The 17,225-nt window shown below is 48.3% G+C and overlaps 1 protein-coding gene across 1 annotated transcript in view; it reads left to right on the top strand.

The window, feature by feature from the left end:
* CNNM2 (cyclin and CBS domain divalent metal cation transport mediator 2) overlaps positions 1–7,251 on the top strand; it is a 111,592-nt gene extending 104,341 nt beyond the window's left edge. The window contains exons 6-8 of the mRNA XM_009074238.1: positions 536–601; positions 4,280–4,464; positions 6,619–7,251. Coding sequence (XP_009072486.1) covers positions 536–601; positions 4,280–4,464; positions 6,619–6,813 — 446 coding nt within the window. The 3' untranslated portion in view covers positions 6,814–7,251. The remainder of the gene's footprint in view (positions 1–535; positions 602–4,279; positions 4,465–6,618) is intronic.
* The last annotated feature ends 9,974 nt before the right edge of the window (positions 7,252–17,225 follow it).

Here is a 17,225-nt window from a genome sequence, read left to right on the forward strand (position 1 = left end):
CAGCTGTGGAGGGATTTGTGATAGTGGTGAGCAGTACGTTACTCATCCGAGCTTGGAAAATCACAGCCTCACTTGACATCGTGTTGAAAACTTGAAGAATAAGAAGTGTCTTTTGGGTTTTATATCTGTTACTTGTCTGACTCCCACAAGGAAGATCACCCCTGAATGCTTTCTGGCTTGTTTTAACTCTTGCCTTCCAGGCTGGAGTGAGTACCACTGCTCCTTGTGAACTGTTCAAAAACTGAGTGTACCCTGATGGACTCTTCTGTGCTGAATAACCATTGAAATTAGGAAGTGAAAATTGTTCACTTCATTCTGATTCCTTGGCCTTGTTTTTTTTTGTTTATTCCTAAAATTGTTTGATTGTCTTTTTTTGGTTTTGTTTTGCTTTTGTTTTAACCCTTTACTTTTTCACAGTTGATTTGCACTTTTGGTTTTAGTTCTTCAGTGTGTCAACTGGCTCCTTCCCCTGTCAAGTGTGGATAGCTGCCGCCTTTCCGGTTGTGATCTCATCCTTTTTCTCTCCCTCTTCTAGTTCCCTTGTCCCTGTCTCGTACCTTTGTTGTCAGCAGAACAGAGTTGTTAGCAGCAGGTTCTCCAGGTAAATCTGCATGCTTCTATTTTCACCATTCTTGTGACTGCCTTGATGCCATAAAAAGTCAGGTGCAGTCTGTATTTGTCTGACCCCTTTACTCGTTAGGGAGAAGTCCAGCACAGAGTTGTGCCTTGCAGGTAGGTACCCTGAACTTCCATTTGTGGTAACTGGTAGCAACATGATAGAGTCATCAAAATGGGAAGAACTAAAAACATGTTAAATAAAATGTGTTTGTTAATGTGTTCTTGTTTGTCATATATACACTGGTGGAAAATGAGGAGGGGAGATTTTTCAGAAGAATGTAATCTTCCCCAAGCTGAGGCTTAAAAAATTCTGAAGAAAATCCATTTGGCAGAGGAGAATGTCTGGTGCTAAACTGCCATAAGAGGAAAACTTATTTAATGATTGTGTTCTTATGTTCTCATATGGGTAAATTCTATGGTTTGTATACACTCTGGCCGTTTCAATTCCTGAAAAGCTTTGAGCTTTCTCTCAGTGGGCTTAATGCTGTGGACTGGCACAGTGATTTACTGAGTGGATGGATTTGCAATGGAATGTGCAAGAAGGTTGTGGGACCTCCTGTGGGATTTTCTGGTTCCCGTTTTGCTTAAGACCGTTCCATGCTGAATCACTGAGTTGACTGACACAGAAATCCCTTTGGAGAGCAGAAACCAAGGAGGGAACAAGTTGGGCCAAAAAAAGCTCTGAGATGGAAATTGGGAATGGTCAAGAACTGAGCTTTGCAGACACTGTGTGCATGGAGTAGTTGAGAAAAATGGAAACCCATCCAGAAAGTCTGTAGGAAGAGCAGAATCCTAAAATAGTCTGGGCCACAGTGAACATTTTTCTTCCTTTTGAAGTTTTCTTTTTCAGATGAAATGACTTTCCCTAGACCAAAAAGCAAACAAGATAATGATATGCATATTTAAGTGAAACATTTGCTAAACATTCATACATATCATACATTTCATTAACTTTCACCACATGCTTCCTGTATTTTTCCTCTCTTTTTTTAACCTTTGGAAATGTATTTCACCATTGGTCCTTAAATTAGTCTCATGCACATTCCGAACAAACTACAGGTTGTTGCCTTGCAGGGGATTTTTTCTTCCCGCCCTGTGAAAGTTTCCTGCTGCTAAACTTCAAAGAAGGGGGAGAAATTTAATCTTTCTTTAATTAAAGTACCTGATGGCTCTCTTTTAAGCTCGGCAACTTTATCTCTCTTAGCTTGGTTCTTTTGTTTTGCCAGTTCTTCTTTTTTTATTTTTATTTTTCCTCTTCCTTTCTACAAATAAGTGTACACTTTGCACATGCAAGTTTCTTCCAATATAAATGCCAAGCATATTTTCATAGTTTTTTCCCCAGCTAAATAAAAATATTTTTGAAAAATCAATAAGGGAAAATAATAGTGTGAAGAATTTCCTTTGTAAGGAACTGACAGTAAGCCTGGTGACTGTGGCGATGTGGTACCAGTTTTGGTAAAACTCACACATTCTTCCATGCCCCTCTGAAAAGAATCTTGTTGTTTAACACCAAATTCATAACACAGTTGTATTGATGTCCATCCTGTGGCTTGTGCTCTTTATCCCCTGTATAGGAAGGTGAGGAGTTTGGGAAAACCTCTGTAGAAAAGCTGTGTCCAGGCTGTGCTGCTGGGGGCTGGCAGGGCACTGTGCTGCAAACAGGGACCTGCCTGGTGTTCACCTGTCATCTGCTCTTCCTGTACCTTTCTGTGTCCTTCCTTCTTTATTATCTTCTCTTCTCCCTCTCTGATATGAACATGACCTAGAAGTGATGTCCTTTCCCTCAGATTTTTAGGAATACCTTTCTGCCCTGTCCTTTTGCTTCGCCTGTCCCTTTCTGTCTTCTTGTATGTGCTTTGCCATGCTGCTCTGTCCTTCTTTGTTTTTATTATGGCAATGTACTATAGGATCCCTGGTGAAAAGGCAGATACAGGTCACACTAGTGTAAAGTTATTCCAGATGGAAACCTTCATCCCAAGCAACTGTGGTGGTGCTCTTGTCACACACAGCCATATTTTGTGTGTACAGGTGGGAAAAAGGACAAATTCACTCAGCCTTCACATTTCCTTTTTCTCCAGTGGGAATTTCAGCATCAAGCCCTGTGTGCAGGTAGAGCTTGGCTCCTGGCAGCAGTTATTGCAGCCTTCTTCTGGCTTTCAAGTTGGCAGGTTGGCACGGAGGAAAACTTTGCAAGGCTCCGAGTGCTTTCCCCTAAGCCCATACTTGGTGTTGCCATAGGGACCTGCACTAATTCCATAGTGCAGAAACAGTGGAAAAAAGTGCCAAGTTGTCAGAGCCTGTATTTTTTTGGTTCCCATGTCTAAAATTGAAAGAAAGACAACATCAGAGGGAATTAAAGTGGAACATAAAAAAAGAGGGCAATTCTACCATGCATCTAGAAGCATCTAATGTGTTAGCTATAGGAACAGCTGGATGCAGAGATGTGGAACAGGCTGTGTCATTTGGGCAAGGAGATATTCTATTCTAGTGGTAAAGTGGCAAAAGTAGGGTTAAATTTAAGGGAACTTTTTTATTTTAAGAACTAAATTTCTATGTAGAAAAGTCTTCAAAAGAAGCATTTGAAAAGCTTGTAAGGAGACTCATTGATTTGCTCAGAGACTTTGTGTCTCAAGATTATATGAAGATGACCGTTCAGCTTGAGAATGGGGGTCGTGGTAAGTAGCATAGTTCGCATCAAGTTTTAGTTTGGGCTGGCTGAGTGACTTTTAACTGCACTATGATCCAAAAGTTCACTGGTCCCCAGAACAGTTCTTTCATCAGTATGTCCTGTGTGTGCACCCTGGGAGAAGCCCTTGTGCAGGAGGGCTTGGGATCTCTCTGAGGATGTGTTTCTGCCCTCCTGCCTTCTGGGTCACTGCGTGGGTGGAAGCCCAGGATGCAGAATGTCTGTGGTGTCCTGGAAGTGTGCTTGCTTGAGACAGACTGTGTCCAGTCACACTCACAGGGGACAGCTGTGAGGTCTTCAAGTGAAACCCTACAGTGATGGAAAGTGATGTCTGCAGTTTACTCCTTTCCTGGACACAGATTTTTCTCTGTAGCATAGACTGTTTTGTCTGTGTTACTGTCTGGCACGTACCACATGGAGACCTCATTGAGGTCTTGCCCCTTCAGGCACTGGGAGGTACTAGAGGAAATGTTGAAGTCATCATCACATGGACTGCACTCTAGCCCACTGAGGACTCTGTCACTCCTACTGAAAATGTCTGCTCTAGCTCGGGGAACAAGACATATGTAGGTACCAGGTGGAGTAAAAAGGAGTAATTCTTAACTGTGGCTAACTGTGGATGAAAGCTCCTTTATGGAGCAACGATTACAAATTATTAAGGAAAAAAAGATCTCTTAAGCATGGTTTGACTATCAAGGGAGCCTTGGGAAGTTACCTTACTCTGGTGGTTCCTGCTCATCAGCTGAAGTGCTGTGTTCTCAGGGCATGTCTGCTGCAGCATAAACAGCTCTGGACTGAAAACTTACTCTTTTTTCAGGGTATTTTGATTGTTTAGCTGCATGTCTGGTTATGACTGGGTTAAGCATTTACGGTTTATTTGTGCTACACCATGATTTATTATGTCCCTTTGAAACGGGTGAGTTTAAGCATTTGCTACTTGATTTAAGAAATCTCTTGCTCTTGCCTGTTTCTTAGCTGAAAACAAGTCTCCTCCTCGGCCGTGTGGCTTGAATCACTCAGACTCTTTAAACCGAAGTGATCGCATCGATGCAGTGACACCGACGTTAGGGAGCAGCAACAACCAGCTCAACGCATCTTTCCTCCAAGTGTATGTTCCGGACTACTCAGTGAAAGCTCTCACAGACATTCAGTTTGTCAAGGTAGGAAAAAAGTTTGAAAGACCCGCTAGAAAGTTGGGCTTGGCTGGTAGGATGGAGAGCCTGGGGAAGGGAATTGCCTCTAAATTGCTCTGTGAGTAAATAGGATTGTGAAAACAGCTGTTTAAAAATCACTTTAAGCTACTTTTTTCCAGTATCTGCTGTCCATTGATTTGTCTTCACTATTCTTCTTGTTTGGGCTTGTAAGTAGATTGGTCATCTAACTTTTTGGATTTCAGGTCCTTTAAGGAAAAATTATAGAAAATAACCTGTCTGCTTTTAGCCAAACGTGAAAGCTTTTGGAGCCATCTGAAGTGGAGACCCTTCATTATCAGACAGTGTCTGTTTCTAAAGGATGAGACATTTACTGTTGGTTGCAGTTTTTATTCACTTCTGATTTTGGTTTCAGTTTGGGGTTCTTGATCTTACTTTCCGACTTGCCATCCTTCTTCTGCTTGGAGAAGTCTTGGACATTTCTCTTTATCTTAACTTCACATGTGTTAGGCTCATGTCTCATACTACCAGTGAGTTGCTGCATGAATACAGCTCTGTCCCTCAGCATGGTGCATCCCATGCCAAAATGTGTGCGAGTCCTGTGGGATAGGAAATCTAGCTGAGCTGAGGAACAGCTAATGCTGGCAGCAATTCCAGCCCAGCTGGGAGTCCAGGGATCTGACATCCCATGGCCAGAAGTTGACCTTGATGCTTTTCTTAAATTAAGTGCACGTTCACAGTTTCTTTGTATGCAACTCAACTTAGCTCAAAGTTAAGAATGTGGAGTAGGGTAGATGTATAGAATGATAAACTGATTGTTCCATAGCCAGATTTTAAAAGGAGAGTACAGTTCTTGCTGTCAGAACTTGACAGATGCAAGTGTACTGGTCAGTGGTTCGGTCCTTCAAGGATTAGATCTGTAGATGTTTATCACTGGGCAAGTTAGTCTCACTACAGATTTCATTGGCTAATCTATACAGAACAGCTGCTCATCCTATGCTGGTTTATGTGGAGTCCTTCCAAATCTCATTGTGTTCATGCTGAGGCTAATGAATGCTAAACTGGCCTAGTATCTCTACAGTCAAACTTGCACACCTCTTTTTGCATCACTCTGCTTTTCACACATGGATCAGAGTACTCAACATTAGTGTTTTCCCTGAGCCACATGGGCATTTTTTCACCTATTTACCCTGGTAAACCAGGGTTGTGACCTGCTCATGCATGTTTGGATTTTGCTTTCGGAGTTGTGACCTGGTCCATCAGACTCTCTCCATTTCCAGTCCCTCTCTTGTGTCGCCACTGAAACTTAAGGTTTTCCTAAAGTCTTGTTTTGCCTCCACCTTTCTGCCTGCCAAGATAACCCACTGCTGTTGTACATGGGGCTGCCAGTGCACGTGCATCCTGCTGCCTGTCCTGGCCGAGAAGGTTCACCCAGAGGAGTTCACAAGGCTGGTTGCTTGTGGCTCCAGGAGGAATTCTCCCCTCCCCCACCATATGCAGATATACAGAGCTCTAGACTTCCTTCCCTCCAGGGCATCCTGGGCAGTGACACTCTGTGCTCTAGGCCAGCTCCTGTCATGACTGTTCTGCTGAGTGCAGCCAGCTCTTGCAGAGACCACTGGAGGTCTTCATGGGTTGCTAATTTGGACTCATCTCTGTGGGGATCATAGTCTTTTCTGGAATTGAATGTCTTTATATATAAGGCTGTAGCTCCGGCTCTGTTTGCTGGCCTAGACAAGAGCAGTAATGCTTGTACTATAGAGCTGGCTTGGCTCTATAGGACCACTTAGAGCCTCACCAGGAGCTCACTGAAGTTGGGAGAAAGACTTCACTGATCTCTGGTCTTGTTCCTAAAGGTGTGCATGGTCAGAGGGAAATGGAGGTCTGATTTAAAAATCCCTGCATAGGAATGAATCCCTGCCTTTGAACAGCATGGTGATTGCACAGTGCTGTGCTTCCACCCTCCCTGGAAGTGTCACCATGCTGTGGTGCTGAGCTGGGATGCTCTAGGCTTGCAAAGTGCAGGGATATTTGATAGAAACAGGTAAAGGGATTGAAGTGTGATTGTCTGGAAAGGGACGGCACTTCATCTTCTCAGTGTGTCCCGCTGGAGACACAAAAGTGTGACTGACTTTTTTTGTTCCTTCCCTGTTCTTGGAGCAGATCACAAGACAGCAGTACCAAAATGCCCTAATGGCATCCCGGATGGACAAAACACCTCAGTCCTCGGACAGTGAAAACACTAAAATCGAACTGACTCTTACGGAGCTACATGACGGTTTGCCGGACGAGAACGAACAGAACTGTGTGACTCACAACAAGCCCAACCACAGTATGCACAGTGAAGGAGCCATCTAGGAGCTGACTCCCCACAGCCCACCCATCCCATCTCCTCAGCAGGACCAGCCCTCGCTCCTTCCTGCCTCCTCCCCGAGTGTGAACACCGTTAGTATGTGCTTGCGACACTGTGCTGCATCCAGTGTTCTGAGACCAAAGACTTTTGCGTCCATTCTGGGAGCAAAGAGAGGAAGAAACAGGAAGAAAGGAGCAAAGAGCAAGAGAGACTAAAGCCCCAAACGTGATTTGGGAATGGTGAGCCACCCTTGAGAACGGTGAAAATTCTTCTTGCAAAGTAGAATTATGTTTATTTTTTATCTGTATTTTTGATCCTTGTTGGGTTTTTCCTCCTCAGACACATATGGAGAAGTTTAAAAGCTCCTCCAGTTATTTTTTCAAGAGAGATCATGTTTTTAAAAGTATTTTGCAGAGTTTTAAATTGTTTCTGTCCCTCACGAACCTCAAATGGGCTCTGTTGTGGTTTTGTGAATTGGCTCCAATGCCCTTAGGCCTCTTTTCACCCCTCTCTGGTCCTTTTTGTTGCCCCGTTGAAGAAGTTAGTAACTGGTACTTGTATGTTATTTGTGTCCTAAGAATGAGCAAGCTTCAAGGAACCTCTGGTTTCAGCCACCTGGAGGGCCCAGGGATGAGGATTATTACATTCTTCCAGTTAAGTTTCAGGGAAGGAGTGGTTACTTTGGTATTTAATGATCTTTCAAATTTCAGAAGGTTTCTTTGTAAAACGGGCAAAAGCATTGTTATACTTATGGTTTTGTAACCTTCAAAAACTTTGTGTATGTTGAAGGCGATACCGAGGGGAAGGAATGAATCAGCAAAACTGCAGCTGCTGGAATGAAAACGGGCATAATTTTCCATAGTGAAGTAACTGAGTGATTTTTCATTGATGTTCCTGACAATTGCTTGGTGAAGTAATGTGTGTACCCCGGAATGATGAGCCTTGTAGCACTCCCGTGTTACCTTGGCCAGAGCAGGTGTGCAGTCTTTGCTAAATATCAGAACATCAGTCCTTCTCCCCTCTTTAGTCTCTAACGTTGACACAAAAGATGCTGCTACAGTTACACCCAAAGTACATGCTCCAGGTGACAGTAAACCTCTGCCAGTGCAAGGATGGGCTCTGCTGAGGAGTCAGAAACATTCTCTCCTCTCCAAGGACTGGCAAAAGTTTCCAGACGCGAGTGTATTGCACTTCAGGGATTCAGTGAGGTTCATTTCCAGGCTGTTTCCAGCCACATTCCTTCCATTGAGTGGATTTAGTGCATTTCCTTCTCTCTTGCCCCTTTTAACAGCCATTTTAGGGATTACCATGGTAGGAGAGCAGAGAGGCTCCCACCCACCTGTTGCTTGTGCAGGGCACCCTGCCTCAGGCAGCAGAAACCAATTCCTCTACCCCAAAACCTGGATGCAATCTGGGTGCAGGGAAGAGGCACCCCACGGCAGGTCTGCATCGCCCGTTCCCCACTCCCTCAGATGGAGTTTAAGTCCTCAAATGAAAAAAAAAGAGAATTGTCCCCCTGAATCCTGCCCCCGTCCTGTGCTGTCTCAGACAAGATGTGAGCATTGCCCTCGGTACCGGGATTAACCAGTCAGGCATTGCAGCGTCTCTGTTCCAAGACCCTGCCATGGCCCCTGGCTATGTAGCATTTCCCTTCCTTACTTTACACCTAGATAATCTCTTTGGGGATAACTCAAAGAATCCCCCAGCCCCGAATGCAACTGCCAGAGCTCTCTGTGCCTGCATGCCTGCCCCGTCTCTCCTGCTCACGGGCTGGGGAAGGCACTTGCTGCAAGTTCCCACAGTCTGTCTGTGTGAATGGTGGCTGGAAAGGTGCAATATTCTGTTGCATGATCTCCCTGCAGGGAATTGGAGCGTGTGGTGCCAGAGCTGATTGGGTCTGCCTGTGCCCCTCCTCTTCTCTCTTTGGCTTCAGAAAGCAGCCCTTATTTTTGCTGTCCTCCCCAGTGGGACAGGTGCACTTCCTCCTTGGAGCCACTCATGAGGATGAAGTCCCCACAAGGGGGCACAGAAATTGCATGGTATCGAACTTTTGCACCCAATGAGGAGGAAACAGGCCCCACAAAACCCTGCTCTCACATTTAGCTTTTTATTAACTTTACCTGAGTCCCATCTAAAAGTGTTTCCTGGGTCTCCATCCTCGCTCTGATGTGTTCTGGCCCTCCACTGCTGAGAGCACACGGCTCAGTGTCAGCACGGGCATGTTCCCAGAGAGCTGCCAATATTGCACCTTTCTCACGGAGCAAAATGTTGAGATGTTACAGCGTTTGTCCTCAGTGAGGGACTGACCTCGCTGTTTTTTATCTAGTGTTGCTGAATGTAAAAGCTTGTTGGAAGTGTTTGACATGGTGGTGAACTTGAGATGCAGTATCCGTTTTGTCAAACCTGCCGAAGGAGGGGGAGGCTCAAGTCAAGGCAGCTCTCTCTGGGGTGAGGTAGCTCGCTGGATCTGACTTCTGCTTCTTATGGCAGGTTATGGATTTGTTTCAATGTCTGTTTCCATTTTTTAAAAAAGAGAAAAAGTTTTAAAAAAAAGTAAAAAAGGCGCCAATTTTTCCAACCAAAGCCATGTGATCCCAAAGCAAATACCTCCTGCTTCTGCCCACGCTGCACTATTCCAAAATTTGCAGGTGATTTTTTGCATGACTGTTTTTCATCATTTGTACAGATCCAGTAATGGAAAGTGAAATAATTTCACTTGATTTCCATAAAAATAGTTGATTTTAGATGTGTTGCGTATGGAAAATGTGTACCTGACCCAGAGGGGTTAGGAGCTGCTACTACTAATCAGCTTGAAGAACAAAGCATGGTCCTCTTCCTGGAGGGGAAAAAATCCAGTCTCCCTGTTCTCAGGGTATTTACAGTTTTACTGCTGAACAAATGCAAGGGGTTCCCAGCCCTCTTGGTGGGAACCATCCCAAGCAGAGGGACCCAGCGCCCTGCTCAGGATCACTTCTGAGCCTCCGGATGGCGTGTGCTGGGGCTTGGCACTGCCTGCAGTGGAGATGCCTTGGCATCCGAGTCTGTGCCCTTGCAGGGGGTGTCCTGCCCCAGCAGCTCTGCTCTCTCTGCCTCGCTGGCTCCCCCTGCCCTCGGGTGTGCTCTGGTGCTGTGCCGCGGTGCCGTGAGGACGCGTGGCCGGTCACCGCCGCGGCGCAGGGCACCAGCTGGTGGCTTTGGGAATCGTTGGACTTGACCTCAGACCTTGGCCAGGCTTTGACTTGTAGAAAGGATACTGCATCTTCCTATGTCAACTCCTGCTGCCGCCTCTGTTCCCCTCGTGCATCTGCCTCCGGACGCAGCCGCGGGGCGGACGATGGCCTGTTGGCCGGGGGAGGCTGGGAGGGCATCTAGCCATGGTTTCTACTGTCAATACAATTTTGCACAAGAGTTCTTTGAAGTGAGGTTTTCAACACTAATATCTTAAATGCACAACTGTGAATTATAACTTTTACACTCCTGTTGGTTGAATTTCCTTTAAACGAAATGAACCTGAATCTGTTGTAACTATGATTTATTTTTTTTTAAATTCTGTGTATTGCCAAATCTTTGTAAAGAGTGAAGGAATGTTCTTGCTTTCCAGTGAGAATCTTTCTCCAAACGAGATTGACTCTGGTGATGTGGAGATCATACGAAGCACACTAGTTCTGAGAGGAGAGGGGCTCAGGGTGGGCTTAGCAAACCAGCCCCTGCTGCTCTGTGACCACAAGCTCAGACCCTCTAGAGTTTACAAAGTGCTTGTTGTTTTATTCCCAGCTTGTCCACTCCCTGAAATCCCTGTGCAGCTGAAGGCTGCTGCCCTGGAGGAGATTGGATGGGTTATCCCACAGCGGGATGAGGGATGCTGGCAGGGTGTCTGGGCTGGCTGGCAGGAAGGGGCCCAGGGTTGGTGTGGCAGGACAAGATGCTTCCCCCATCCAGATGCACAGGGCAGGTCTTTCTACTGCTCACCACTTTTGCTCCAAACCTGTGGTCATGAGTAGTTCGTTGTTATGCTCTTTTTGCCCTCACAAGCTCTTGCTCTGGACTGAGCAGAGATGGGATGATGCTGAGAGCTGTGCAGGGCAGCTGGAGCTGGAGCTTGGCTGCTCAGGGCATGCAGTTCTCGGGCCCCATTGGAAGAGGGGTCAGCCACTCATTCACACTGTGCTTGCTGTTCTGTTCCTCCTCTCTTCTCCTGGACTTACTCCCTTTTTCCTTACTGCAGGGTTTGTTTGTTCGTTTGTTTTCTTTAAGTGCCTTTTTTGTGGGTGAAGCTGACAAGAGTAGGAGTCTCAGGATATGGCCCTTTGCACTCACCTCAGACATGGATGAAGCTCAGGGGGAGCAGGGCGAGTTGCCTCGACAGCCCACGGACATCACTGCTTCTCAGCCTTCAGGGCACAGCTCAGATGAGGATGAGATTTGGCACTGGTGGTGTCAGGCTCTGACTCAAATCAGCTCAAAGAAAACCAAAGAGGTAGCTGTGTGAGGGCTGCCTAGGCAGCAGTGGTGCTTCCTGTGATCTCTGCAGCGCTCAGCCGAGGGGCATGGGGGTGTGGATGGCAAAGAGCAGCCCTGTCTCCTCATGAGCATCCTATGTAAGTATCCTATATCATGGAGAACACAGCCACATTCTCCAGGACCCTTTGGAACATGCATCTTCCTTGTGCAGAATTACACTTTCTCTAGAAATCACTCTCACATGAAAGATGTACCATATTTTCTATGATATCTAATACACACGTCTGTGGTTTTAAAACTAGTACCTGTGTACCAGTTGTCACGTTATCCAGTGTCTGGATTGCCAGTAGAAAACTGGGGCTGGGGGTGGAGAAGGGTGCTGGAGAGTACCTTTTGTCGTGATGCTAACTTGAGGCTTCGTCCCAAAGGTCCACCCAGCATTGAGAGATCCCTTCATTTGTCTTGTGTGCAAGGCAGGAAACCAGCAGGTGGTGAAAGGCTGGTGTGGTATGGATCTGGGCATGCTGCCTGCCCCACGGCCTGGCTCTGCACTGGGGCTCCACATAGACCCAAAGAAGTACCTGGCCCTTGGATACTGAGGGTTGTTTTGGCCCAAGAGTGAAATGATGAGCTTAACTAACATGATCAACAGCTGCGCATCTTGTCATGGCTTGGAGGGGGGACTCACTTGGCCAGCAGAGGGGACAGGCTCTGCACTGCAGGCTGGGCTGGGAAGCCTCTCTCATCCCTGCTCTGCTGTTATACTTGGTCTGTCAGCTGCAGGTATCTTGTTGGTGTGATCTCTGTGGTGATACTGGCCTCAGTCCTGTGTGTGGGCAGCACAGGGGACTTTGGCATCCATGGCTTCCTGCAGAGCCCCTGCACAGTCCTGCTCTGTGTCGTGTCCTGGAGCCTGGCTTCATGCTGGGTTGTGTGCTGTGGTTGGTCTCGTGGCTGTTCCTTGAGGCTGTGTCCAGGCAAGGACATGCTGCACGAGGTGGGATGGTTGAGCTCTTCCATCTGGTTGTGCATATTTGCTGTTCTGTTAGAAGCTGGATGCTGAACCTGGGAAGGCCAGGGTGTTCCCTAGGAGAAAGCCTGGGATGCCAGGTTATCCCAGTGCCCTTCTCTGATCTGCAGGGATGGGAAGGGGTTGCTGGAAAGCTGCCTCCAGCCCATGGCATGGTACACATGGCAGACAAAGTTGTTTCACAGGTTGGTAGCACTGAATTCAGTCAAAGTGACATTTCCTTCTTGCTGTCCTGAGGTCTGGCTCTATAGCAGTTCTTCACCTTGGAAATATGGTACTCAAAGCTGCTGGTCTTCTGCCTCCAGCTGAAAAATATCATTCTCCTCTAAGGTTTTGCCTTCAGGCCCTGTTTTCCTCTGAGCAGAGCTGATCCGTAGGATCCTGCAGAGGACGATGCCCTGGCTGCTCTTGCCCCTGCAGTGCAGATTTCTGGATAATGAACTGCTTGGTGTTTAATCCTCCCCCAGCAGCACAGGTTTAGCAACACTCAACAGAGGCAGCCTGTCACAGAGCCAGGCTGGAGGTTTGTCAGCTGTTGTGAGCCTGAAACATGCAAAGAGTGCGGGTAGCTCCAAGTTTCCAGAGCTGGATTTGATTTCTCTGTTGTCTTCTCCTCCTGGAAGCAGTGTGGTGGTCGGTTGGTAGGAGGGTTTGTTGGGGAGGAAGGGCTTATCCCAGCATTTGGTGCTTGGTGAAGCAATCTAGCATCCCATCTCAGCTGTTTGGTGGTCACAGAGCTTTACAATAGGAGGTGGTGTTATCCTCTGGGCATCTCTCTTGTACCAAATCCTTCCAAATACAAGTGAGAAATTAGTAGGTGTTGGATGCCTGGATCATAGGCCTTTAGTTAGAAGTGCCAATATTGAATGCATGTCTTTTGGGTTCGCCCAAAGATCACTGTGGGAGGGTGAAGGGCTCCTGGTGAGCTCCTCTGTCCTCAGAAGTGACAGACTGGCCGGGCCTAGCCCAGCTCCAGCGCCATCCCCGCGTTAATGTCTCAGGTCCCAGCAGGCTGGGCTGGGCTGGTTTGGCCCGTGGGTTTTTGCCCAGGGTACGTGCTCTGTCCTTCTGCACTGTGCTGGCTTCGATTCAGCCATGGCTGTGGCTGTTCTGCTCCTGGTGCTGTGCTTTAGTTGGGTGTTCAGGAAGGCAAGGAGGAGGTGCAGCAATCAGGAACAGGCAGTGCTGTGGCCATCCTGTCTTCATTTCTAACACCAAGGGTAGGAGATGCTGCTCAAGGGACTCTGCCTTCCTCAGAGACCACATGGAATTTTGAGAGTGGAAACCCACCAGGACCCCAGCAGCAGTGCTCTGGTCCCACTTGGCCCATGTTCTCCTGAGCACAAGGGTGGCTTGCACGTGGTTCAGGGTCAGGCCCTGCTGAGGGACCTCGGAGCTCTTGGCATATGTTTTCTCCAGCAGAGCCAGACTTGATACCTGAATCACCAGGCAGGTGCCTGGATGCCAAACACATTGAATCTGAAACCCCAAATACTACAGCAGCGTTCCTGGAAGCCACGAGTGGCTGGTGCTCAGCAGCCAGAGGTCTCACACCAAACCTTTCTCCTGTAGTCGGGTCCTTCCTGGCTGCCCAAGCCCTGCCCCAGTTGCTGCTGGCTTGGCCTTGGTCCCCCCGTTTGGAAGTGTGGTGGCTCTCCCTCCACAGTGCATTTTCACGGCTGTCTGACCCCGCTCAGCCGCTCCAACCGGCTCTTCCCACTGTCCTGTTTGCCATCGTACGTGGTCTTTGCAAATTGTATCATATTGTACATGACTTTGGGTTCTCAGAGTTGTAGTGTTCTGACTACAGTATTTCCATGTGTGTACATAAACCTGAATAAGCACAACTGAAATCCTGAATGAAGTGTATACGTTTCATATCCTGATTGTCATACAAATTAATTTTATAATTATTCCAATTTTGTTGTAGATTTCCAATCTTTCCTATTTATTTTGTACCAGATTTATTTGTATATTTTGTGATTTTGTTTAAAAGCATTTTGTTTATTTCTATTCTTTTTAGATAAATGATGATTTTTTTTTTCTGTTGAACATTCCAGTTTATGCATTTTTCCCTCCTCCATGCTCTCCCCCCTCATTTCCAAGGGATGGATTTTGACATGTGGGTGGTGGGTCTGATGTTGGTGATCCTGGACCCAGATTTCTGCTACTGGCACATCAACAGTCTTTAATCTCCACTTCAGCTGCCAAGAGCCATGGAGTGGGATCCTGTTCCCCTTAGAGCCAGGTCTTGCTCCTTGCTTTGGTGGGGCTGGGCCCGTGAGTTCTCGAGCTGGGGAGGTCTGTGCTGGTGGTTTTGCCGATCAGGGGTTGGGAAGCTGGTGGCAATGGCAAGCAGCTGACTTTCTCTTTCTGAAGTTCCCTCAAGGGTGAGGGTCTTTTTCTTCCAGTAATAAAAAAACCCTTATTTACAACTGGCTCTCCATAGATCATGTTTGTTTGTAAGCGTAGATGCTGTCAGTCCGTAGCGCATGTTCCTGCAGGTGGTGCGTGACTGGGGCTCACCAGTGAGGGACGTGGCTGGTGAAGGCAGAGGCTCTATTGGACAGGAGCGAGTCAGTCCATCCCCCTGCATTGGGTGCTGCTTCCTGCTCCCGTGGTGTTGGGACTTTGGCAGCAGAGCTGCGTGGAGCCTGCAGCAACAGAGACTGATTGCTGAGCAGGAGGGTGAGTCCATTCTTAGTCCCCTGCCCAGCATCGCTTCTGGCTCACACTGGTGAAGGAACAGCTCACCCTTTCCTGTGTGCCAGGTACAGCCCTGCCCAGTGCCCACGTCATGTTTCTGCCATCTTCACAGTCGTTTCACCCAGCTGCTCTCCCTGCACTGGGCTTTGCTCTCCGTGCTCAGCTCTTGAGCCGCCAAACCCTGAGTTAGCAAGTTGGGCAGCAGCTGCTCAAGCCTTGTGGGAAATTTTTTCTGCACCCGGTGCAGCCTGTCCCTGCTCCTGTGCTGCAGGGTGGCCCCATCCCTCTGGACCTCGCTTCCCAGTGTTGTATCAGCGTGACAAAGAGAGTAGCAGGTCCTGGGAGGACTTCTGCTCCTTGCATGTGCCTGTCCCTGGCAGTGGGTAGAGGGTGGTGGGATGCTGCAAGCAGGATGTAAGTAGAATTAATGTGGAGCCCAACTTTGGGCCTGGCTCTGGCAGTAATGAGCAGGATAGGAGAGCCCAGGGTTCCTGGAAGAGATGGTGTGAGAGGCTAAGGATGGTGGGGTGGGTTTTGGCTGCTCAGGTCTGGGCCACACTGCAGCAGTGGGGTGGAAGCAGAGCCCAGAGCAAAGCTGTAGGCAGAGCTCTGGGTCCTTGAGGTTCCAGCAGCACCTCCCTTGGTGGCCAGTGGGCCACAGTGCTGGTCTCTTGGAGGTGAGCACCCTTGTGCAGGGCTGGGATGGGCTAGTGGCTCTGCACCTTCCGAATTGCCTTAGCCTCTGTTTGCCACAGGTGCCAGAGCTTCAGGCCCTAGGTTGGAATAGCTGCTGCTCAGGGACTGGCGTGGGACTTTACACCCTCAGTCGTGGTCAGGTGTACTCCAATACTGCATCTGTGCTTCAGCTGCAGCAGCCCCTTGCTCTGCTGAGGTGGCATAATGCAAGAGGTGCTTGGGAGCAGCTTGAGTGACCATGACCTGGTCAGAGGTACTTGCTGGCAGTGCCCAACAGAAGCTGTCTGCAGGGCTGTGGCTGAGGGCAGTGAGCCTTGGGCTCCTGTCCCTGGTAGAGTTTGCTCAGTGCAGCCCTGTGAGCTCCCTCCAGCTCTGCAGAGCAGTGAGGGTAGGCATGTGGTGATGGGGAAAGGTCAACAAGAGCTCAGGGCAGGGACTGAGACCTGTTCTCCCTGCTGTGCTCACCTTGCTGGGTTTTTGCTACAGGAGAGAATACTGCTGGTGGGCAAAAGATGCCTTTCCCTTGGGGTGGGGAACAGGTTGTGGGAAGAACAGCAGGAGCTTTTCCTGGGGCTCTGCAAACAGTTGGAGACACAGGTACTGCCAGGCCACTGGCTTCTGGGAGGCAGAAGCTGGTTGCAGACAAACCATAGGCAACTGCCTGCTGGAGGTGTAGGCTGGGAACCTGGGCTGTGGCCATGTCCCCAGTGCCATCTGGGACAAGAGACATCTCCCTGGCTCTTGCTCAGTGGATTCTTACCTCAACACCATGGTGGAGCCAGTGCAGGGTGGCATGAGGATGGGCAGTGAGCAGTGTCTGTCAGGCTCTGCCAGAAGTTTTCCCACCATGAAGTGAGGGTCAAATACTTTCCATTGCTCCAGTCTCAAGGACTCTTCTCCCCATCTCAGTCAGAAATAGACCAGGCTGGGAGTGAGCTATTTGTGGTGATGGGTTTGGAAGGAGGAATGCATGGAGCTCCCCAGACCTCTCTTCCCGCAGCCACACACCCTCCCCAGCTGCTGAGCTAAAGCTTAAAAAATTCAAGTGGCTATTCTTGGAGAAACAAAGTTTAAACAGCGGAGTGCAGCATGGCCTTTGGTGAAAGGGCTCGGGAACAGCTCCCTCAAACCCTTCCTGCAGCCAACCTCACTGTGGTTGTGTTAGCTGCTCTCCAGACCCCAAAAAGCGTCAGGGACCCAGTGCTGGATTTGGGGTTGTCAGCAACCCCTGAAGTGTCAGGTGTTGATTGTTGTCCACCAGGTGCTGCTATTTAGCAGTGCTTTTCTGTTTGGCACTTTAGGCTCTGGTACTGAACATCTTTCTGTGGTGGCACTGATGTGGGCGATGTCCTCAGGTCTGGTTTGGTTGGCACGAGGAGTTTGTTTATAGGTGAGGGTTGAGCACAACAGTGCCCAGGACTGTCCCTGTCTTGGCCAGGTGCAGGGTGCAAGCAACCTTTGGCTCAGCCAGTGCTGTGGCTGTGGCAGCATTGGCTTTCCCTGGGTATTTTGTTTTTAGCCAGG

This window comes from Acanthisitta chloris, unplaced genomic scaffold (assembly GCF_000695815.1).
Source record: "Acanthisitta chloris isolate BGI_N310 unplaced genomic scaffold, ASM69581v1 scaffold1165, whole genome shotgun sequence".
In the NCBI taxonomy this organism is placed as follows: domain Eukaryota; kingdom Metazoa; phylum Chordata; class Aves; order Passeriformes; family Acanthisittidae; genus Acanthisitta; species Acanthisitta chloris.